The sequence below is a fragment of the Antechinus flavipes genome, chromosome 3 (assembly GCF_016432865.1).
Source record: "Antechinus flavipes isolate AdamAnt ecotype Samford, QLD, Australia chromosome 3, AdamAnt_v2, whole genome shotgun sequence".
In the NCBI taxonomy this organism is placed as follows: Eukaryota; Metazoa; Chordata; class Mammalia; order Dasyuromorphia; family Dasyuridae; genus Antechinus; species Antechinus flavipes.
The window spans coordinates 68591973-68617454 of NC_067400.1; the positions used below are offsets into that span (position 1 = coordinate 68591973).

At 33.3% G+C, this 25482-nt stretch overlaps 1 protein-coding gene across 1 annotated transcript in view; it reads left to right on the forward strand.

The window, feature by feature from the left end:
• Window positions 1-25482, forward strand: part of ABCA12 (ATP binding cassette subfamily A member 12) — a 222592-nt gene that overhangs the window by 187440 nt on the left and 9670 nt on the right. The window contains 10 exon segments of the mRNA XM_051983610.1: window positions 446-551; window positions 5992-6046; window positions 6619-6796; window positions 9149-9264; window positions 11009-11168; window positions 13315-13568; window positions 14296-14500; window positions 17786-17895; window positions 18561-18702; window positions 21838-21972. Coding sequence (XP_051839570.1) covers window positions 446-551; window positions 5992-6046; window positions 6619-6796; window positions 9149-9264; window positions 11009-11168; window positions 13315-13568; window positions 14296-14500; window positions 17786-17895; window positions 18561-18702; window positions 21838-21972 — 1461 coding nt within the window.

The window sequence follows — 25482 nt, forward strand, 5'->3', positions numbered from 1 at the left end:
GGAGGAAGATCAGACAGGGAAGTAAGGTGTCTTTTATATTAAAATAAACACTGATTCACAAGAAATGACAACTTTGTTTATTATTTTTGTTTGTTTCATCAACATAGTTATATGAGAAATATTACTGGAAAGCAGTTTTTAGTTCTAGGTTCAGCATTGCCAATGACCCTTCATGGAAAGGATGATACTTCCCTAATTTTTACTTCAAACTTGTAACCTAAGTCAACACCATTCCATTATATATGCTTTCAGACTCCCTGTATTGAGACAAATGGAGGTAGCTGTATCTTGTACTCTGAGCCACAACTCAAAATGTCATAAACTTCCAAATTGGATTTTTAAATATATTAGGAATTTTCTTACACTGTGTGACAGTTAAACATGATGCTTTCTTGGGTAATTCTTAGGGTGATGTTGATTTTGTTTTGTCTCGGAATTGCAATAGGTATGGTATGATCCTGAAGGTTATCACTCCCTTCCTGCTTACCTCAACAGCTTCAACAACTTCCTTCTTCGAATTAACATGTCAGATTATGATGCTGCCAGACATGGTAGGTTTCTAGCAGGCAAGCCCTAGTATTGAGACTTCTTGAATGAAACCTTCTATTCTTTCCACATGAAAAAGACTCTGTTTCTTTATTGATTATCTTGAGCCTACTCTATACACACACATAATACAGAAACACATATACCCATACACATGTATGTGTATGTGATATGTGTATATATGTATACTTATATACAAGATCCTATATATGTACATGTGTATAGGTATATGCAAAAATACCTATCTCTGTGTTACATGTATTATACACATAAATATACATGCACATGTAAATATATACAATATGGATATTTTTACATATATGTCCTGTTTGTACATAATTGTTTTTATATTGGCTTCTCTATTAGAATCTGAACTCCTTAAGAGTAGGGGTTTTAGCTTTCTTTATATACCCTGTGCTTTGCATAGTGCCTTGAATGTAGTAAATGCTTAATACAGACTTGCCAACTCATTTTTATCATGGCTTGACAGATATTTTTCATCTTCTAAATCACAATTGAGAAGAAATGTGAACGCATGAATAGAAAATGTGGTTGGCAAATGCTTTATCTAGTAGATGAAATGGCAGACATACTGATGACAGAAAAATATGCTTTTACTTTGACAGTTACCTAACATAGCTATGAGTTAGTAACTAACATATTATTTGTGCAAAAATAGGAAATCAAGCTATGATATTATAGAAAATGAAGAATTTTCCTTCTACTTCAAGAAGAATGGACTTGTGGTTCCTTTTTGTTTTATGTGTAGGAATTTACTGAAAAAAAAATTGAAGGGTTAATATTTGCAAGTTGAAATGCTATTCGTGAATATCTTCACTTCAGTGTACTTTATTTAGGGTGTTTAACATGGGGAAGAGAAGACTATATAGCTGGGCATGTCTCAAATATTTCAAAGACTTTTATAGAATTGGGAGCAGCTAGGTGACCCAAAGGATAGAGAGAGCACCAGGCCTAGAGTCAGGAGGACTCCCAACCTGAATTCAAATCTGGGCTCGGACACTAATTAACTGTCTGATTCTGGATGACTCTCTTAATCCTATTTGCCTCAGTTTATTCATCTGTAAAATGAGCTAGAAAAGGAAAGCACAAATCACTCCAGTATTCTTGCCAAGAAAACCCCCAATGGGGTCAGGAAGAGTTAGACATTGTTGAAAAATGACTGAACAAAGTATATAAATGGAAGGAATATCTAAAATGTCTCTATAGGGCAGGATGGAGTCAGATTGTGTAGAGCTTTAGATCCCAAACCAAGGACTTTGTATTTTAGTCTAGAAGCAGTAAGGAGCTTCTGGATGTTCTTGAGAAAAACTTTTGATTTGCTTTATAATAGTTACATGAAAGATGGATTGGAAAGGGAAGAAAACAGATATAAAAAGCCCTAATAGGAATTTGTACCAATGATTTTTTTTTCTTCTTGCTAAGAATTATCCATATTATTCTCAAATTATTGAAAAATATAATTATAAATATGCTTCTGCATTTAGAATAAAGGTGTAGGGCATTTAGCTGGTTTTACTAGTCACTAGTTTCATGAAGTGCCACATCATTTTCAAATTAGATTGAAAGAGACTAATTTTACCAATGCAATTACTGCTCATCCAACCATTCTCTCTTCTTCTCTGTACTTTCTCTGATTACTTTCCCTTACCCATCCAAGGATTAAAATGGAGGAGAAACTAAAGGTAACACAGTTATTTATCAATATTGAATTTTTAAATGAATAAATATTTTGAGCAGAAGGAAATGATAAAATATATTCAGAAATATTAATATTCACCGTATTTCCCCTGAATTCCAGTATTGAGTTCTGATTAGGGTGTGCCAAATTAATAGTGGTAATTTTTAGAAGCAGTCCATGGAATCAAATATTTATTCAAACATCTAACTGGTTTGCTCTCAAAAAATAGTAATTTTCCCACCTGAATTAGCTCTTTCCAAGCAGGAGAAACCATGAAGAAAATCATGTGATTGATAGTCCTTAGATCTAGAACATCAATAAAAGGCATAGGCAAAAGTGGTAAATTAAATTAAATAGGGACCAAAATCAAGTGGGCTTGATACAGCATGGCTTGAAATACAGTTGAATAATTGATTTTCAGGAGGATGTCTTACTTAAAGCAAAAACTATTTGTTGCTTGAGCAAATAATGACAGAATATATAAGAACCTCAGAAATGATGAGATAAAAAAATATAGCAGGCAGGACTGAAGCCCTGTGAATGTGAGATTGATCTTGCTTTTGATATTGGAACAAGGCCTTTACTGAAGCACACAAGGGATAACCCTCATATCAGAGCTCTTTATCCTACAGTGAGAAAATATCTGTAAAACTAGATTTAAATATGCAGATTTCTGCATTGTGAGTTGGACAGGTTGGATGATTAATACTTTAAAAAAAACAAAAAAAAATTGTTTTTTCATACTCTTCAAAACTATCTTTCAACATTTTTTCCTAAAAAGTCTTTGGTTTACATAGCTAACAGATTTGCAATATTTTACATAAAAGGAAAATTAGATTTTATTCAAAATTGAAAATCTGTTAGCCTTCAATGCATTTCTATTGTTTTATAGTCTATAGAGAACCTAATATGGTAATATTAATATCTTTAAGAATCTAACTAATTATATTTTCCTTTTCCATAATGTACTTGTTCTTAACTCATCTTTATTATATTCTGTATGAAGTGGGAATCTCATTTAGCCTGAAAAAATTGATTTTCTTTGAATTCTCTAGTGCTTATAAAAATACTTTAATTAGCTTTGCTTAGCCATGTCAATACCTATTATATACATGTGGTTCCCTCTAGTGGTTAATTTGACATAAAAATTCTTTTTTTTACCTTCATTGGTAAAGAGACATGGTAGAGACTTACTGCATTACTGAAGACCAAACAATTAAGGTTTTCCTAAAGAATGCTTACAGATTGCCTGTTATATTTTAGTGTTTTTCTTTTGGTCAATAATTAGTTTGCTCTTTGGAGATATTAATAGGACCATTGTAACCTTGGCTTATAGATTGCAAAACAGTAAAACTGTGCCAAGGACAAAGGGATTTCTTTCTTTGCATACAGGCAAACCATTCCCAGTTGATTAAGAATTATTACCATTTTCACAAGTAATTAGAAAAAAATTATGTTTATGACTAAAATACTAGAAAGCTGGCTAGTGCTTAGAGGCTTCAAGGCATCATAAGACCTGGTCCTGAGAGATGCTAACAGGGTAACCATGAGCAATCAATTTAAATTCTCAGTATCCTAACTTGTGTCCCATTTTAACACTGTACATGACAGATGAGTTAATGATTTGCATTTATAGAAAAAGATTCCCTCACATTTTTTTTTTTTTTTTGGTACACAGGCCTGGTTGAAAAATTAAAAACTGGGGGAAAAAAGGAATGGGAAGGAAATGTTGCATATCTATTATCTCAGAAATTAGATTAGATAATAAATTTATAGAAGAGCCAAGAAAAATGGTTGAGTGACTATCTTCAGCTCTGTTCAATATCATTGTCAACAGGATTGGAGAAGGTGGATAGTAGGAATGATCTAAAATTAGAAAATGGCAGTTTGAAGGGAGCCAAGAGATTCAAGAATATAGGGTAGTATATAGCTGAACTCATCAATTAAATTCAATTAACATTCATTTAGTACATACTGTGAGGAAAGCTACATTGCATAGTGGATAGTTAACTGGGCTTAGAATCAGAAAGACTCATCTTCATAAGCTCAAAGTTATCCTCAAACACTTTCTGGGCAAGTCAAATAATCCTATTTGCTTCAGTTCATTTATAAAATGAGTGGGAGAAGGAAATGGCAAACCATTCTAGTGTATTTGCTAAGAAAACCCTAAATAGATTCACAAAGAGTTAGACATAACTACAATGACTGAACAACAACAATGGATCAGGCATTGTATTAAGTATACACAATGATAGCCTATGATCTCAAGTTTATAATGTAGGTTATAGAATTAACTGTACTATTAAGATTGGAAAAATAAGGAAGTGAATTGAGCTTCAAAATTCATTCATGCAACTTAATGCTTATATTACTTTGAGCAAACCACTTGACCTCCTCTATGGGATTCAGTTTCCTCATCTATAAACATGGTGTCTTCTAAATTGTTGATTTTTTTTTAGTTGGAAATCTATAAACTTAGGAAACAGAGTAGGAATAGTGGTGAAATGGAAGTCATGGTGAGGGCAAAAATAGGTTTGAGAAGCATTTGGCATAAGAAAAAATGGAAAGATAGAAGGCTGTGATTAAATAAATGAATTTCAGATCAGGAGTGTGTAATACTTGCATAAGATGACAAGATCAAGGGTACAATTATCTCTGTGTATAAGTGAGATGGAATGGAGGAGTAGGTCACAGAAAATATGATTGAATTTGTTCATATTCATACACCTTTCCATGTCAGAGGATGGACTTGACTTACCTCCAAGTCATTGAGTTTAAAAAATAGCTATTTAAATAACAGAGAAGCAAAAACAGATTCTTGGGTGACTGGAGACATTACTCCAAATTAATTTACTAATTCCTTAAATGACTATATTTTGAGTGAATAATTTAACCAGTGGCAAATTTACCTAACTGTACTATAATCTCCAGGGGTCCTCAAGCTTTTTTAAATAGGAGGCCAGTTCACTGGCCCTCCGACTGTTGGAAGGCTGGACTATAGTAAAAACAAAAACTTTGTTTTGTGAGCCTTTAAATAAAGAAACTTCATAGCCCTGGGTGAGGGGGATAAACATCCTCAGCTGCCACATCTGGCCCGCCAGCCGTAGTTTGAGGACCTCTGCAATCTTTCATCTTCTGTACAAGAACAGCATGCAGGGACAGCTAAGTGGCAGAGCATCAGCCCTGAAGTCAGGAGGAAAAGAAAGAAGGAAAGAAAGAAGAAAGAAAGAAAGAAAGAAAGAAAGAAAGAAAGAAAGAAAGAAAGAAAGAAAGAAAGAAAGAAAGAAAGAAAGAAAGAAAGAAAGAAAGAAAGAAAGAAAGAAAGAAAAAGAAAGAAAGAAGAAGGAAGAAAAAGCAAGAGCGTGCTGGGAGGGAAGAAGGGAGGGAGGAAAGAAGGGAGGGAGGAAGGAAGGAAGGGAAGAAAGAATAGCATGTAAAACTTACTCAAATACTTAGTTTAAATTTAATTACATTATCAATTTAGTAACTTTATTATTTTAAGTTTGATTTCTGGAATCCCTAATAAGCCATGGAATACAATATTTGTTATTTTCACCCCACATGTGAATACTGAAGTTAAGTGGTACTGGACTTATGGAAAATATTTTTCTTACCAAACATGACCATGAAACCAAAGAAAGTCAAGTTTTTAGCTGGTCAGATAAGAAAAATTACATTATTCTTTAGTTAGGAATGAGGAACAAACATGTCACCATCATGTGACATCTGTTTTTTTTTTTTTTAAGGTATTGTCATGTATAGCCACCCATACCCAGGCGTACAAGACCAAGAACAAGCTACGTAAGTTGATAAACTTGTCACTATTTCCCTTTGTTGTAATAGATATCTGATAGAAGAGAAAGTTCCATCCTTTGAACTCACTGTCACATATAAATGAAGGTCAGTCTGATAGAGGTAATGAAGAGCCTCCCCTTCTTGGTCATAAAAACACTTTCTCTGCAAGGATGCAGAGAAAGATTGCAAAGAGGAACTTCTTGATAGCAGACCAAAAGAATCTTTGTTAGTATAGTTCTTAAATGCCTTTCACCTTTCCTCTAACGCTCTAAGGACTTTGTCTTTTTGAGAAGGATGTGCCCTCTGCATACATGCTGTAATCCAGGGAGCCTGAGCTCTTTTCCACCTCACATTTACTAAGATAATCTTCAATCACCTTTATTTCAGAGTTATAGCATGTTCAGGTAATATATATTATTCTGGTTACCTTGCTTCCAGTCTTTTTAGTGACTTAGCCAGATATCCAAGCTGTTTTTTCAATAGTTTTAGGCATGAATCTTTTTTTTTTTCTTATTTTGGAAGAAAATGAGCTTCCCAAACTGATCCTTGTTCCTTTCTCCACCTTCTTCCTGGCATAGGATTAGCAGTTTAATTGATATTTTAGTGGCTCTCTCCATCCTGATGGGCTACTCTGTCACCACAGCCAGCTTTGTGACCTATGTTGTAAGGGAACATCAGACCAAAGCCAAACAACTCCAGCACATCTCAGGCATAGGCGTGACATGCTACTGGATCACAAACTTCATTTATGATATGGTAAGTGGCTCAAAAAGAGTCAAAGTCTGCATGACAAGAGGGATCCAGGGGAACATCATTGCTTATTTTCATTTTAAGACTCATTATTCTAGTTCATGAAAATTACAGCCACAAACTTCTGGGCTCTTTTGGTATCTACATAACACTGAAAGAAGTAGAGTTGGAGTTCCTAATCTGGGATCCATGAACTAATACATTTACATGTATATCTAAACATATCACACACACACACACACACACATATAAATATAAATATATATATATATATATACCTCCCTAGATGTACACATATTTACATATATATATATATTGATTGATAGATGGACAAAAAAATAGGTAGATAGACAGAACCTGTGTGCAGACAGACATAGATAGAGAGATAGATAGAAATGTGACCATATGTATAGAAGACAAAAAATATGTAGATAGTTAATGTGTTTGCATATAGAGAAAGATAGATGATAGGTAGAGATAATACCCACATATAGATGGGTAAAAATAAAATAGTTAACTATACTTCAATTGGTTTCCTTTGTAACTTTATGTATTATATTTTATGCACTTAAAAGCATTCTGAAGTGACATCCATATGCTTATCCAGACTGCCAGTAGTGTCTATGACATGCAAAAAAAGTTTAAAAAACCCCTGAGCTCCAACTCCAAAACAACAGAGTATTGAGGAGAGTGCACTGGATTTGGACTGCAAAAGATATGTCCTCAAGATCCCCTCAGAATTAGTTTTTTATTTCCATTTTCTTATATGTAAAATGAAAGACTTTGAATCAAATGACTTCTCTTTAGTTTAATTTTAATCTTAAACTTAAAGTAGGGTCCTTAATGGTCTGAGTAATAAAGAGAGTTAAAGGAGAGACAGACAGACAGAGACAGAGAGACAAAGAGAGATGGTCAGAGACAGAGACAGAGACAGAGAGAGAGAGAGAGAGAGAGAGAGAGAGAGAGAGAGAGAGAGAGAGAGAGAGAGAGAGAGAGAGAGAGAGAGAGAGAGAGATTATTTCTTCAAATAATCTTAGAACTGTACTGAATGTTAGAGGTCATTTGACCCAATCCTCTTATTGTACCAAGGAAAATGAAGTCAAAATGTAACTGAAATCAGGTCTCTTGATTCACTGCCTGCCTAGATAGAGGCAAAGAAACTACCATTTGATAATATCACCTAATTAATAGAGCAATTTAAATTTGCTTAAATGTATCATCAACTAATAAGGAAAATTCAAGATATGGCTCATGTTTGATTATGGTTTCAAATGTAGTAGGGGCAGTAAGGATGCATTTTCATTGGTAGCAAAAGATGATTCTCATTGTAAGAGGTATTCTTGATTTTAACCATATATACTATTGGCCAGAAGTCTGGGAAGTGCTTGTGCTTACCTGATGATCATAATAAGATTGGGTGGGCAGCTCACTATAAAGATCATTGGCTTAAAGTGCTTGAGAGTAATTAAGTGCATATCCATTTTGTAAATGTGCCCAGCGGGGTTTGAAATGTGTACATTTTATAAGTCAAAACTAAAAGAATGGTGATGGCTTTTTTAGCCTTGATAGTATCGTTAATGTGTGATAACTATTAAGAACATTTAAACCATAGGCGTTTGCACAAGTTGACTCATAGCTTACAGATTCTACCATTATCAATTGTGTCCTTATTTTCATTCAGAAAACTTCTCCCCTAAATTAAATTGCAGCCTCTTCCAATGGTGTGCATCTTGTGGCAAACTACTTTTCAGCATTTAATACCTTTCTCTTGCTGAGAAAATACTAAGTCTTTGTTAATATACCTGTGATTCTAAGAAAATTTGGACCTCAGTCTCCAGCTGTTTTGTCATGGAGTGATTCACTCTAACAGCTAGAAATTGTCAAACAACTACCTAAAAGAATTCCAATGTTCAAAATAAAATCAATTATTTTGAAGATTGAAATCTAATACCAAGACACTTAAATGGCTTAACATTTTTAGTGAAATACTGTCATCAAATAGCCTCTAGTTCTCTAATTTAGAGACAGAACTATTTGGGACTACTCACAGAGTTTGCAAAGTTGAAGACTAATTTTACCTAATATTGGAAGAGATCAATTCTAAAGTGGAAGCAATATGCATGTGAGAAAAGGCAACACTTCAACTGAAATATATTTGTACTTTATATACATATCTGTATATGTGTCTATATCCATACATACATGCACACACACTCTCACACAAACAACCACACTTGCTTTAGACCAAAAAAGCTCCTATCTTTATATATCATTCTGCATTCTTAGGCTATGTAGGATATTGAATTAAAAATAAATCTTTTCCATTCGTTGCACATCATGCTTTACATCTTCCCACAGGTTTTCTATCTGGTACCTGTTGCAATGTCAATTGGAGTTATTGCAGCTTTCAAGTTACCTGCTTTTTCCAGTGAAAATAATTTAGGGGCAGTATCTCTCCTCCTTCTGCTCTTTGGGTAAGTGTCCTTCCCATGACTGAAAGAAGAATCTGTTGAATGAATGGAAATGCTGGAGAGGATTAAAAATGAGATTTAAAGGTCTTTATCCAATCTGTGATTTACTAAAAGTTGAGTTCTCTGATCAGTATCTAAAACAGCATGTTATTCTTATATAACCTTGTTTAAGCCAAGTTTTAAAATAATAGTACAAATTACTCCTTAAGAGCCTGAGGGAGTCTGTTTTATTACTTCCTTGATGCAATTGGTAAAATAAGAAAGAGTAGAATATTTGAAAATAATTAAAACCATATGTGCATTTTTGTGTGTGATACTCTGTATGGTGTCTAAATAATATTATAACTTGGAGGGGAAAAAAACTCATACACATTGATATGATACTGTTTTCTGTTTTGAAGTTTGGTTGAAATCACCAAGGTTTGACTAACTGCTCTTCCTATGAATTCATGAGTCTTTAAGGAGCAGCTATAGTTATGGATGATCAATCTCTGTTCTGCATTTGTCAAATAGGGACAAAGTTTATTCCATTGTTTTTGCAATGAGCTACATAATTTTAGAAAATATAAGATTTATTCCATCTATTACATTCCATTATAAATAACTAACTCTTCCTTTATATGTATGTGTGTGTGTTAACATCTCTAAGTAACATAGCACGACATAAAATTTATGTCTTTATATAATTTGATCTCTTGGTTATATATTTAATTATTTAGGGAGAATATCACTGTCATTAAAAAGTATTCATTGCAGGCTAAGATTGTTATCCTTATTATTTCTTATATTGGTCTTGAATAAGGAACACTTGTCAGCATCAACCTGATATTAAAATCAGATAGAATTTGTTTCTTTAAAATATAAACTTTTGTGTCATTAAAGAAAAAATATTTAACATTCTTAGACTTTTTTTTCTGTAATAAGAACTGTTGGGATCCAACTATGAAACATGGCAGCCATTGTTTTGCACCATATTATTTTAATATTGAAAAATTTTTATAGAAGTTAAATATTAAGAATGTTATGGAATATTATTGTTCTGTAAGAAATGATTAGCAGGCTAATTTTAGAGGAGACTTACATGAATGGATGCTAAGTGAAATGAGCAGAATCAGAAGATCATTGTACACAGAAACAATAAAATTACATGACGATCAATTCTGATGGACTTGGCTCTTTCCAACAATGAGATGATTAATGCCAGTTCCAATAATCTTGTGATCAAGAGAGCCATCTATACCTAGAGAGAGAATTGTAGGAATCAAGTGTGGACCACACTTGTGGAATATGTGATAGCATTTTCACACTTTTTGTTGTTGTTTGCTTGCATTTCGTTTTCTTTCTCAGATTTTTTTCCTCCTTGATCTGATTTTTCTTGTGCAGCAAAATAACTGTATAAATATGCATATATGTATTGGATTTAACATATATATTTTTTAACATATTTAACATGTATTGGACTACCTGCCATCTAGGGGAGAGAGTTGGGGGGATAGAGAGGATAATTTGGAACAGGTTTTGCAAGGGTCAATGTTGAAAAATTACCCATATGTATGTTTTATAAATAAAAAGCTTTAATTAAAAAAAAAGTTAAATATTAAGACATAACTTCAAAATTCTATTTTATAAGATTGGTCTGTCTGGGGAAGGGAGGAGAGGGGACATATAGAATGATATAAAAATATGACAATAACAATTGATTTGATTAAAAGATACAATTTTAATTTTTATTATTGCTGACCTACAGGTATGCAACATTTTCTTGGATGTACTTGTTAGCGGGACTTTTCCATGAGACTGGAATGGCCTTCATCACTTACGTTTGCATCAACTTGTTCTTTGGCATCAATTCAATTGTTTCACTGTCAGTGGTATATTTTCTTTCCAAGGAAAAGCCTAATGATCCGGTGAGATCCTTTATTAGTCTCTTAAATTTCAGTGAATATATCAAAAGGTTCAATGTTCACAAGCCTAAATTGGAAGAGTTTTTCATATTCTGAGACCTTGGGATAGAGAAGGAAAATATTTTTGAGAGCATGCTGTTTGGGAAGAAGGATAAATTCAAGTTTTTTGAAATGCTTTTTAAGGCTTACTTCTTACAAAAATCATAGCTTTCTACACAGTGGAAATTCTGGTTTAAAAAATATTCAACATACTAAAATTTTTCATATCGTCATGTATAAGCAACCAACCAGTCAGTTTGCCTGAATGGAAATGTTTGTTTTTCTTCTATGAGAGGGTTGGAATAAATATCTCACGAGGCTGCTTACAGCTCTACATCCATAATATAGATATAGATAGATATGAAGAGCAGAAATAATAGTATAATAACAATAATAACTTGCATTTATATAATACTTTAAATTCTTCCCCTATCATAACTGTCTAGCTCTTTGGCCTATCTACAATAGATAATTAATAAATATATTTTGCTTGCTGAGTAATACACAAATAACTAACTAACTTTACAAATAAAGAAACTGAGTCCTTGAGGTAACAAAATTGCTCAAGTGATCACATAGTTAATTAGCCCCAGAAGTTTAAGGTTTTTTGGTGATTTGTATATATTCCAATAAGCAGAAAAGAAATCAGTGCACTGGAAATGGTTTTCTGAAACAATGAATAATGCAAAAATGAAGTATTTTCTTCCCATCAAAATGTAGTATATTCATCATCTCATATAATGATCGACTCATAGAATGGAAAAGATTTCAGAGACATGAAGTTGCTACTCAGGATCACACAATTCATTTATACACTTTGCATTGCACATTCACATGCTTCCTTTTCCCTGCTTCCTCATTACCAAACAGGAATCAATCACTTTGGATCTTCCAAATATTATGAAGTTTCTAATGGTAGACAACTGCCACCATCTAATATAAAGGCAGATATTCTTTAAAAGATAGGGTTGTAAGTGAATATCTGCAATATTGTCCTTTCTTCACAAGTGCCTACACCAGACCCAGACTTCTGAATTGATCCCAATTGCCAGACTGCATTCATTCTGATTAAAGGCCTGATGATTGTTAGGAATATCTCAATCTCTTCCTAAGATGACAAGTAATTGTTTCAGAATATATGCAGATAGATAGTGCAGTGGATAGAGCACCAGCCCTGAGGTCAGGAGAACCTGAGTTCAAATCTGGTCTCAGACACTTAACACTTCCTAATTGTATGACCCTGGGGGCAAGTCATTTAACCCCAACTGCCTCAGCAAAAAAAAAAAAAAAAGATATATGAAGATTATAAAGGTTGAGTCTAAACTCTAAAACAATTTGGCTGTGAAATGTGATTAGTGGCTGATCTGGATGAATTTGTTTCAGTTTTGGACTACTGTATCAGAATAAAATGTAGAATAGTAATCATTGTTTCAGTAATTAATAATTTTAAGGGAAGGTAGGGTCACCTGGATGGGTGTTTCTTCTTCTGAAGAGTAGTATAACCCTTTTATAACTTGGAGAATAGGTTTTGAGAATTGGTGCAGTGAATAAACCACCACTGGCATCAGGAAGACCTGGGTTCAAATTTTACTTGAGACATTTACTAGCTATGTGACCCTGGGCAAATCACTTAACCCTGTTTGCCTCAGTTTCCTCATCTATAAAATGAACTGGAAAAGGAAATGACAAACATTCCAAAATCTTTGCCAAGAAAACCTGAAATCTCACTAAGTGTCAAATACAAATGAAATGACTGAATGAGAAAGACAAGGATAAAAAAAATCATTATCCCATGGTTAGCCTGGTGATTAGGACTTAACTACTCTGATCATAAGAAAGGGGGGGGGGAAAGGAACATATGCCATTATTGGATTCATATTCAGCTTGGTAGAATTGCCAGAATTTGTGATTCATTGGCATATTATCAAAATAAGATATTGGAGGAAGACAGTGACGAATAAGAAATTATCTCAGAACTTCATAGAAATAAAGTAGTAAATGTTAGTCTTACTTTCTCATACAAAATTAACCAGCACCAAGTTTTTAATCTTTGCCATTCTTTTCTCAGAAGCAAAATCCTAAGTTCATTTAATATTTTTTTTTCTTTCAGACTTTGGAACTTATCTCTGAAACCCTTAAACGGATTTTCCTGATTTTCCCACAATTCTGTTTTGGCTATGGTTTGATTGAACTATCTCAACAACAATCTGTCTTAGACTTTCTAAAAGCATATGGAGTGGAATATCCCAATGAAACTTTTGAGATGAATAAATTAGGCGCAATGTTTGTTGCCTTGGTTGTTCAAGGCACTGTATTCTTTTTCTTACGACTCCTGATCAATGAATGGCTGATTAAAAAAATCAGGTAAAGTACCATGAAATAGCTGATATTTAGAAGCCATGAGGGAACAGGAGGCAGAATGGATTGGGAGGGATCAATGTTCCAGTCTTTGTTCATAAGCTGTAGGCAACTTATTAATTTAAGAAACTTTTAAAAAATGATTCTGTGTCTGAAAGAATGATTGTGCCATTAAACCAAATGGGGAAGTCAAAAGAAGGATCTTATTTTACATTGAGGGGCAATTAATTGGAGGGTAAAATAAGCTCAGTTTTAGGTATGACAAACTTGAGATTTTAGCATTCCTGCATTGAAAATAGGAAATTGAGACTCAAATTGGTGATAATTGAAACAAGGAGAAAGAATAAATAAAATAATGTTTGCTGTGATTAGAAATTGTGCTGTTTGGACTGACAATAGAAACTCTGAAGGCCTTCCCATGAACTATATTAGAATTAATGGTCCTAACAATGATAGCAAATATGTATTATAATATATATATATATATAATTATTATCACAGTTCCACTGGGATTACAAACATTTCATTACCATATCTCCCAGTAAATTTGTAGTAGAATCCAAATGTCTGTTCTTACAGTTTTTAGATCACCTAATAAATAGATTTAGGAGGAAATGGCAATTTGTATTTGATAATGTTCTTTTCAGGAAAAGAGACTCTTTTAAAAGAAATTTTAAATGGGTGTTGTTCTTTAAAAAGCCATTGATACAAGTTCATCATTGCCTCTGTTTAGAATCTTACTCAGAGATATGAATTCATCATCTATGCTGGAGAACATAGAGGAAGATGAAGATGTTCGAGCAGAAAGGATAAGGGTGGAAACTGGAGGAGCCGAATTCGACTTGGTACAACTCCAGCGTCTCACAAAAACCTACCAACTTATCCACAAAAAGATCATAGCTGTAAACAATATAAGCATAGGAATACCAGCTGGAGAGGTAAGTTATTAAACCTCTCTCAGAAAGGAACAATATTTTCATTTTCTTTACTTAATCTTTCTTTTTTACTTACTTTTTACTTTCATTTCTTAATCTGTAAACTGAAGGGGGTTAACTAGAATCAATGAATTTTTTGTCATAAGACCCTTTGGCAATTTGGTGAAGCCAATGAACCCTTCTCAAAATAACATTTTAAATGTATAAAACAATTAGTATTACCGAGGAAACCAATTGTATTGGAATACTTATTAAAATTTTTTTTAATTTTCTGGACCCACGTTAGCCCACACATTAGGTGATTTCTAATCTTCTAACTTCCAATTCTAAAACTATATGAGTAACTGTATTATCCACATATTTGGGGAAATTAACATATATGAAATGAAAGCTTGGAATAATGGATCTGAAGTCTAAAGGACTGGAAGACCTAAATTCAAAACCTATCTTTACCTTTAAAAGCAATAAAACTACTTTCATTACCCCAGGCAGCTCTCTAAAACTGTAAATACCTGGAAAGTTGTAAATATGTGCTGATAAAGGGTATTTTCATTTTATGTCAGAATGATCAGCTTTTTGTTCCATGGGGTGGAGTTTTCCGTATCAATGAAATCACAGGTTTGAAACATCCCCACTCTCATTATGCAAGACATAACCAAAAGGAATAAGTTTAAGGTTCCCATTGATTAATAGCAGAGCTAGAAAAGGCTGGAAAAGCCTGCAAAGAACCATTAGTAATAATGGTAGGTTCTGGGATAAGTCATCAAAAAAGAGGACAATCATATATCAAGTGCCATTTTATACTATGAACTTAACAATCTTCTCTAATAGCACAGGGTGGTAAGAGTTGGCAGTGACTCTGCTCATCATCTAAGCATTTGGAATAACTGAACTAGAGATTATCTTCTGCCTTGGATTTATGACTCTCCAAAGCAAACAAAATGATTAGTTCAACATCAGAGTCTATTTCATTTTCAACTGGCAGTGGCAGGCGAAATCCTTGCCTGTCTTGACTATTAGATTAGAAGTCCATCAGTGAAATTTATTGAACCCTTTTCAATACAAAATACTGCACCTTTTCTAAAAGGGAATATGGAGATATGAGAGAGAGAGACAGAGAGACAGAGACAAAGACAGATTCAGAGACACAAAGATGGAGAGACATACAGAGAGACAATAAGCTTTCTGTATGTGTGTGTGTGTGTGTCTCACTGTCTTTCTGTATCTTTCTGTTTCTCCCTGTGTCTCTCACTGTCTTTCTGTCTCGCTGTATGTCTCTCTATCTTTGAATACTGGTATAAAATCCTTTTTCCTTGTTTCTTCCCTATGAATAAAATGTTAGAATGTAACTAAGATGTTTATAAAATGTTGGGGAAAACAAAAACATTTGGTAGAAAATCATTCTTTATCCTGATTGTGTTATTGTTCAACCATTAATATGTGAGTAGAATAACATAGAATTGCTCTATATGCTTCTTTTATCTCCAATGAAATAAGAGCATATTTTAAAAGAAAAATATGGGTATTCCTGCTTACTTTCTTCTGTTATTTCTACCTAGGTGTTTTTTGTTATAAACTAAATGTGTTTGAAGTAAACACCTACATTTATGGAATTTAAAGAACAGTCAATCAACAAGTACTTATTAAACATTTATTATGTAGTATAGACTGTATGTAGAGCAATTAGGTGGTAGAGCTGACAGAATGCTTGAGCTAGACTCAGGAAAACTTGAGTTCAAATTTGCCCTCAGATACTTCCAAACCATATGATATTTGATAAGTCATCTAAACCATTATATGCCTCAGTTTCCTCAATTATACAATGGGGACCAAAATAGCATCTACCTCAAAGGGTCATTGTAAAGATCAAATGAAATAATATCTGTAAAATGCTTGGCATACTAATAGCTAAATAAATGCTTGTTCCTATCTCCTATCCTGAGCCCAAAAATTAGGGATACAAAGAAATCCAATACCAGTCCTTGTCCTCATGGAACTTAAATTCTAAATAAATGGCACAAACAGAATACAGACCAGGTAGATGGATGACTTGAAGGGAAAAGTATAGTAGTATAGAGAAATTGCTAGAGTGAGCCATTCAGAAAAATGATTCTTTTATCAATGGGAGACAACCTGTAAATCTTCATTAATTTTATTCAGGTCAGCAAATCTTTTTTGTGGTACACTTTCAAACGAGGCGTTAGAACATAACTTTCTAGTTATGTTCTAACTAGTATTTCCTCATCTTCATGATGTGGAATTTTCATGGCAAGGATATTGGAATGGTTTGTCATTCCTTCTCCAGCTCATTTTACTGATGAAGAAACTGAGGTAAACAGGATTAAATGATTTGTCCAGAGTCACACAGCTAGTGAGTGTCTGAGGCTGGATTTGAACTGAGGAAAATGAATCTTTTCTGACTTCAGACCTGGTGCTCTATCGTGTAGCTGTACCTTAACATAATATATTAAAGCAGTATATCTTAAGTGTATATGAAAATGTTTGGATAATTAAAATGAAGAAAGAGCTAGCTATAATGTTTATATCTTTTGATAGTCTCTATCTCATGTCACCTCATATACCTTTGGAGATTGAGTTTCCTTGCCAAGTAAATTAAGCATAATTGTTCCACCCTTTGGTAGATTTGCCTAAAAACTGTCAATGATATGATATATAACTCAGTATCAGGTTAAACAGAACAAGTAATACATGATGACAGGCATATTTATCCCAAACCAGGACCAAGTGCCTTAGGTAGATAACCCTTCCTTCCTATTTTGGAAGCTAGTTTGGATAGGGTCTAATAGCTGATGCTGTCATTTGGTTCTTGAGTTAATAGTAAACACATGCATGATATTTTAAAGTATTATATATATATATATGGAATGAGTAAATGTCACATGCCCAATCATTTATCTTGAAATATAAATCTTAAAACTATGAAAAAAGAGCCAGAATTTTACATCAATCATTAATGTTATCACAATTCTTTAAAGTTAATAGACAACTTTCCCACAATAACCCTGTGACATATGTGGTATAAAAATTATCACCCCCATTTTATATATCAAGGAACTGAGACTAGGAGAGATGTTTTGTCCATTTATCACATAATTAGTATCAGAGCTGAGATACAACTTGAGAAACTATTTTTCATCATCCAAAAGTAATTCTATTAGCATTTATTTTTCCAATAACTGATTGTCAAAATGAAAAAGAAAGAAGGAATATCATTTCATTATATTCTGTAAATTCTTCATGACTGTATAAATCTTTTTCTCAAACCAGTGTTTTGGTCTCCTGGGAGTGAATGGAGCAGGGAAGACCACTATCTTCAAAATGTTGACTGGAGACATCATCGCAACAAGTGGAAAAATTCTCATCAGAAATCAAACTGGGTAGGAAAAACTGTATTCTAAGTAACAAAACACCACCCTGATTCCCTATTTGGCTTTACTGATGGCTTTAAAAGATTTAGATGAGGAGCATTAAAGTAAAGAAAAATATATTCAATTATTTTAATAATGAGGTTGTAGGCTTTTTTGAGAAAACTGGACTTCCACTGGAATCACTGGAAGTTAGCAATAACTGAGTTCAAATCCAGGCTAACTGTGTTACTCTGGGAAAGTTATTAAAAAAAAAAAAAAAAAACCTGCCATCTACCTTGGTTTCCTCATTTGTAAAGTGGGGATAACGATACCCACCAGAGTCATTGTGATAATAAATTATAATAATTATAAGCACTCTTTGCAAATCTTAAGGAAATATATAAATATTATTATTATTCAATAAGCTAGCCACCAACTTATATAAAAACACATTTCTTCCTTTTAGCCTATGTAAGCTACCAAAGTTGTATGCCTAAATATTTAACTCTCTCTCTCTCTCTCTCTCTCTCTCTCTCTCTCTCTCTCTCTCTCTTTCTCTATCTGTCTTTCTCTGTGTCTGTATATCTATCTGCATGTATGTTTCTGTCTCTCTATATGTATGTATATATGTGTGTACATTTGGCTGTCTGTTTCTGTCTTTATCTCTGTCTCTTCCATTGATTCTCATGATTCAGAACCCTTGGTCGAGTTGACACACACTATTCATCAATTGGCTACTGCCCACAGGAAGATGCCTTAGATGATCTGGTGACTGTAGAAGAGCATCTGTACTTTTATGCCAGAATCCATGGAATTCCAGAGAAAGACATTAAGGAAGTGAGTATGTGATTGAAAAGCTGAGCTCATTGGAAAAAAACATTATTCTTCCTGTTTCACATCCCCACCAATTTGACAAATGAAAACTATTGTATTTGCCAATGTAATGAGAAGCCAGGCTTTAGCAATGCCCTGTAGTTTTACGACATTACATCATCTGGAATTTGTTCTGAATGTGCCTGCTGAACATTTGCATTCCAAATTTTAGAAGTAAAATGAGTGAAGGGTCAAAGGTGCCAAAGTATAGACTTCATATGGGCTTTAAATATTTTGCAAGAGCTATATGGAAAGAGGAAATGAGCATCATCTTCCAGGTTGTAGATTTCAAATTTGAAAACTCTCTGAAAAGTCTCTTCTTTCTCAAATGCCAAATGAGGGATCACATACCTACAGGGGGCTTTAGCTGGAGTTTGCCTTGGTACCTATGTATAATTTAGTACTCAGATCAGCTACAACTGATTTTGAGACCTTTGAATTAGCCTTAAGATTTCTAGCTCGTGTTCACTACTGATTAGGTCTCTGGGGAAACTCACTGTAACTCAGTTTCAAAAAAATAAAAAATAAAAACAAACCAATAATTTTCTTGGTACCAAAATTATTGATCAGTCCTTTAAAGATAGAAGTGATTATGAAAATAAAGCTTAGGTATATTCAGAATGGGCAATCATTTCACTAAGCAGTTAAACCATATGGGAAGGGAATTTCAAGGCATAATTTGAAATTTTGGTCAAATAGAGCAGCTTCCATTTTGATTTGATCAACTACAGCTCTTTACTTATTAAAGATTGAATTGATTAGTTTATAGACATGTTTAAGGCTCTAGGGTTTGTACCTTTTTTCAGCTTGGATCCTCTTTGCTAGCAGAATTTTACAACAGAAATAACTCCAAGAGCATCCCTTGAGTACATATCACAGTATAGGCAAGGGTTGGATTATATGACTTCAAAGGTTTCTTCTACTCTCTGTCTATGATATAATTCTATGCTCAAAATGCATAAAGAAATCCAAGCTTACAAGAACAGAATACTTTTACGAAGATAACATACATATATATGTATGTATGTATGTATAAATTGTCTACCATAGCTAAATGTTCAAGGGTTTTTCTTTTCATTTTACTAATTCCTAAAATACAATATATTCCTCAAGAAAAAATGTTTTTTAGTCCCTCACTAGAAAAGGGAGTCACCAGCTTTTACATGTAGATGCAAATTCTCATTAAGAATATCAGGATTTTCATCTAATATTAACTTGTGAGGTTGTTATTAGATTCTGTCAGGATTTATTTATGTTGTATCTATTAGCTATTTTCAATATTCCATATTTTATGTATAGTTAACTTTTTCAAAACATTGTTCATATCTTTCTTTTTAATTATTTGTGGTGAGCTTCAACAGTTTCCAAATTGTGTCCCTAAGATTTTAGATAGGTTGAAAAATTTCTGAAGGTACACTCCACTGAAAGGATAAATGCCAAATGGAAAAGGCACATTGGATTTCATAGTGCCACTATTAACAGAGACTTCAACATATTTTATAGGCATGGCTGCTGTTGCAGTTTGATAAAGTGTCAATAGCCCTAGTTCATTTTCTAAAAGAAACACCTAGGATTGAATGGGTATATATTTTCTGATCATTGGTCTTGAATCCTAAAATGAATATTGAAAGATTCTTGGAATGAAATATTAAAAATAAGGCAAGTGAAGGGTCAACACTAAAATAGTGTAGTCTGGACTGTATTTAAGCTTGAAATATGGGAGCTGGGTCATATGGAAGGACATGCTCTAAATATCTGAGTCAATCAAAAGAAAATGACACTGAAGGAAGTCTCTGGACATATTTACCAATCATCTCAAGAAGCATTATTGAAATTTCTAAGCTGAAGAGTGATTAAATAGACAAGATTTTGTTTACAACAATAAATACTCTTTTTAAAAATGGCAATATTACATTTTCTGTTCAACAAGGCAGGTTTGCAAAGGCAATAGGCAGAAAGATACAATTGATGGAAAATTTACCTCAAAATAAAGAAGATGAGATATCAAATTCTATCCTTTTATTGGAGTCAACTTGGCTCCATGTCACTTAAGTATTCAATGCCTAGGAGACTCTCTATGAATATAAGCTATAGAGAAAATGCCAATCTACATTGGTAGAGAGAGCTTCCTCCTTAAAAATTCCTTTATCAATGAAGTCACAAGTGTAGTCTCTATTTCATCTCCTTATCCTATTTTGTTGTTCCTTTCTTATTTAGTTGAAGACCTTTATTTCAAACATAGAATTTTGTGGAGAGGGTGGTTATAGGAAAGAAAAAGGAAGGGAAGGGAACAAACATTTATAAAGTGCCTACTTTGTGTCAGACATTGTGCTAACTGCTTTATAAATATTATCTCATCTGGAAAGAAAAAATTTCACATGCTAATATTATTGTACTTTTGAAAGGAATAACAAGTTGTACATAGAAGATTTGCAGTTTCATGTACAATCATCTTTTTTACTGTATTATGTTTAAAAATGCTTATTTTATTCTATAAATTAAGAAACAAATATCTCACATGATTATTTTTAAAAAACACTTTGTGTTTCTGCTTTAAACTTCATCATTTGTTTTAAGTTCCCTACTCTGGGGGACAGCTAGATGATTCAGTGGATAGAATATCACCTCTGGAGTAGAGAGGACCAAGGTTCAAATCCTCAGATACTTAATATTTACTAGCTATATGGTTCTGGACAAGTCACTTAACCCCAACTGCCTGACAAAAAAAAAAGAAAAAATTTTATTTTCTAGTAATCTTAGTTTTATTGAGGTGATTAAGATCATAAAATCATAGACAGAGAATTAGAAGGAATCCTAGAGATAATCTCATTCAACTCCTTCTAAATCATGGCATCTTTTTATGATAGCTCTTGATGAAGCTTTCAAGCAATGGATAATTCCCTTTGGGACAACTCTACTGTGGGGAAGTTTCTTATTATTATTGACCCCCCCCCCCTTTATCTCCCTTTAAAATCCAATCATCCCGTATAGTTCTCTGTTCCTAAAGACAAATTCTTTTTTTTTTCTACTTTTTTTTTTTTTTGTAAGGTATACATGTGTATGTACAATTCTAATTTATTGCTGTTGTTTTTTCCACAGACTGTTTATAAACTTCTTTGGAGACTTCAACTGATGCCCTATAAAGAAAAATCAACATGTATGTGCAGCTATGGCACAAAAAGAAAATTATCAACTGCAATAGCTTTGATTGGGAAGCCATCACTTCTACTATTGGTAAGTGAATAGTTTATAGCAAAGCTGCTAAGCTTTAGAGAAAGCAGATCACATTTTCACAAATTCACACAGATCATACTTTTCTGTCTATGTGTTTCATCTAAATCAATTAATATCAGAGATCAATTTTGTACTCAAGCAAGATGCCAGAAAATGATGCTTCCTTTTGAAAGTTTAGAACTCTGTGTGGATTTCAGTAGAGTAATAAGATGTGTCATGAATAATTCCTGGGAATTCCAACTTAATTCCAACTGGAATTGCAGATTATAAAAGTTTTTATAGTTTATAATCTTCCACCAGCTACAGATATATTCTACTTTTTTAGTAAAGTCCTGCCTAATTTCTTTGATGCTAACCCAGTTTCTGTTTCAATGTAAAAATCGACTACCTTGAGCTGCCATTCCATAGCCTTTGGGAATCTTTTTTTTTTTCCAGACTTCAGAGTCTAATCATCAGAAAGGACTTCTTGTTTTCCTGATCCCATCTACTTCATTCAGTCCATCTGGCTCACTAGTTATGAAGTCTATTCTTCACTCTTCAATTCTCAGTAATAAATCCCCCCCCCCCCAAAAAAAAAAATCTGGACCTTAAAGGTTATGTTCTGTAAATTTCCAGCTTTCATATCATTATGTTTTGTAAATCTGCATTCTCTGGTTCTTTAGGTAGTGCTTGCCTTCTCACCTCACCTGAATCCCTTGTCCTGCTTACCTCAGTGAAGCAGTTTCTATAATCTTGATCTTTTTGGATAGTTCATCCCCCTGGATGAACAAAATCACGGCTAACTAATCTATATAGGTTGCAGTCAAGAGTCTTCATTTCATCACTGCTTATTTTAGGCTATTTTTCCTTTACTCTAAAAAAAATGACAGGAAATGAGACTAACTTAGAAACATTCCACCAGAATTTTCTAACAAAGAAAAGACATTTTAATTTTTTTCTGAATAACATTTTATTTTTCCAATTATATGTAAAGATAGTTTTCCACATTCATTTTTGTAAGACTTTGGGTTCCAAATTTTTCCTCCTTTCCTTCCTTACCTCCCCATTCTCCAAGATAGCAAGCAATTGGATATAGATTATACATGTACAATCATTTTAAACATATTTCCATATTAGTAATGTCATAAAAGAAAAACAAGAATTAAAGGGAAAAACCGCAAGAAAGAAAAAGCAAACAAAAAAAGTGAAAACAATGCTCGATTTACATTCAGTCTCTCTAGTTCTTTCTCTGAATGTGGATAGCATTTTCCATTCCAAGTGTATTGGAACTGTTTTAGATCACTGTACTGCTGAGAAAACCTAAGTCTGTCATAGGTGATCATCACACAATGTTCCTGTTACTGTGTACAATGTTCTCCTGGTTTTGCTCACTTCATTGAGCATCAGTTCGCGCAAATCTTTCCAGGCTTTTTCTGAAATTAGCTGGCTCATCATTTCTTATAGAACAATAATATTCCATTATATTCATATACTATAACTTATTCAGCCATTCTGCAATTGATGGGCATCCAGTCAATTTCCAATTCTTAGTCAACAAAAAAAAAGACTGTTACAAATATTTTTGCACATGTGGTCCCAAAAGGTCATTTTTAAAAAGAAAATATTCACTATCTGACTTTGTGAACTGTTCACATTCACCTTGTGCTGCACCACTACCTTCTGATTGATATTCTAGTATTCCATAATTTATAGCCACATAACATCAATAGAATATTTTATTTAAAAGAATAACCCTTATTTCAGGGAAACATTAAATATTATTTTAAAATTTTGCAGTTTCATTTGCTTTAATTCTCTTTAACGAATTACCTTTTGATATTGCAGAACTCTTAAATGGTCTCTGTGCCTGAAATCTCTCTATTCACTAATCCATACTCTAAACATCTATCAATTCACTTGCTGTTCCCTAAGCATATATCTAATCATGTCACTAAAACTCTCATTTAATAGATTCCATTGACTCCTTAGTACAACTAAGATCAAAGACAAACTTATGTTTGGAATATAACTTCTCAAGATGGTTCCAATCTACCTTTCAAGGCTTATTTTACACTGTTCCCCTTCACAATTTATGGTTAACTAAAAGTTGACTTAAAATGACTTTTTGTTGTTTCTCCCACACAACATTCAATCTCCTATATCCATGCCTTTCCACGGGCTGATGTATTCCTATTTAACCTCTGCCTCTATAAATGTCATGCTTCCTTCAAAATTCTTAACAGCTTAAAGGCCTTAGGGCTTTTCTTGAGTTCCCCAGCTGCTAGTCCTTTCTCTCATAAGTGACCATGTATGACTTTTGTATATTCTTACATGAATATATATTTTCTTCCCTAATCAAATTTAATGATGGCAGGACTTGTTTAATGTTGTGTTTGTATTCCCAGAGCACTTAATAAATACTTGTTATTTGATTGGATTCAACTTTCCCATTTACAATGTCTCTTCAACATATATATTGATGGACAGATAGATACAGGTAGATATAGCCAAATGGATATATAGAGATATGTGTGTGTGTGTGTATATATATATATATATATATTTGTACTTATCCATTGTACATATATGTACATATTTATGTAAATATGCTATGTGCATGTTTGTTATATAGGATGTATATTTTATATTTATTACATATATTTTATATATATACATACATACATATATAACATATGTATCCACTTAGTATTATAAGACAAAAAGAATATAGGTTCCTTAAGGGCACATTTATCTTTTGTACATTTTCTTTGGCTTATACCACCAACCTGGTTCAGTAAGAGGCATCATGGCATAGAAAGAACACTGGATATAGAAATGCTGAAGTTCAAGCTCTTTCATTGCCAACTGGCAGTTTTGACCATGGACAAGTTCTTAATATCTCTGAAGCAAATGTTCCTCATTTTAAAATAAAGGTAATATTTTAAACTGCCTGGCACACTACAATAATAATAATACTTATTTTATCTATCTCAAAAGGGGCATTTTAAAATAAATGCTGTCTAAATTCTAAATCACTAAATAAATGTATGCTGCTTTTATCAAAATTATCACCGTTCAATAAATAATGCATAATTTTAAAAATATCTTCCCAGATTGTGACTATGAACCACTAGCTAATGTCATCCCAAAGTTTCTTTACCATTCCAAGCACTCTCACGTGTCATCCCATTTCTTTCTGTTGCAACTAGAGAGAATATTCTCAGCAACAATAATAAATAGCTCTACATTCAAAAGTGGACTGACAATTTGGCTCAGGCCATGTGAGATGGGGACAAAGCCTAGCATTCCGGCCTCAGATCTGGACCTGACCATGCAGAGAGAAAAGTGCCAACCTTATTTTCTCAGACGATGAAGTAGAAATTCAACCAAAAAAACACAGAAGAGGCAGGTGTAAAATAACAAGGTGTCATTTTGCATAGTCACTTTGGGGAATGGAACGACAATTTAAAATGATTAATCTTGGTGCTTTTTGACAGCTGCAAAAACAAGCCTCTGGAACCTAAAATGAGT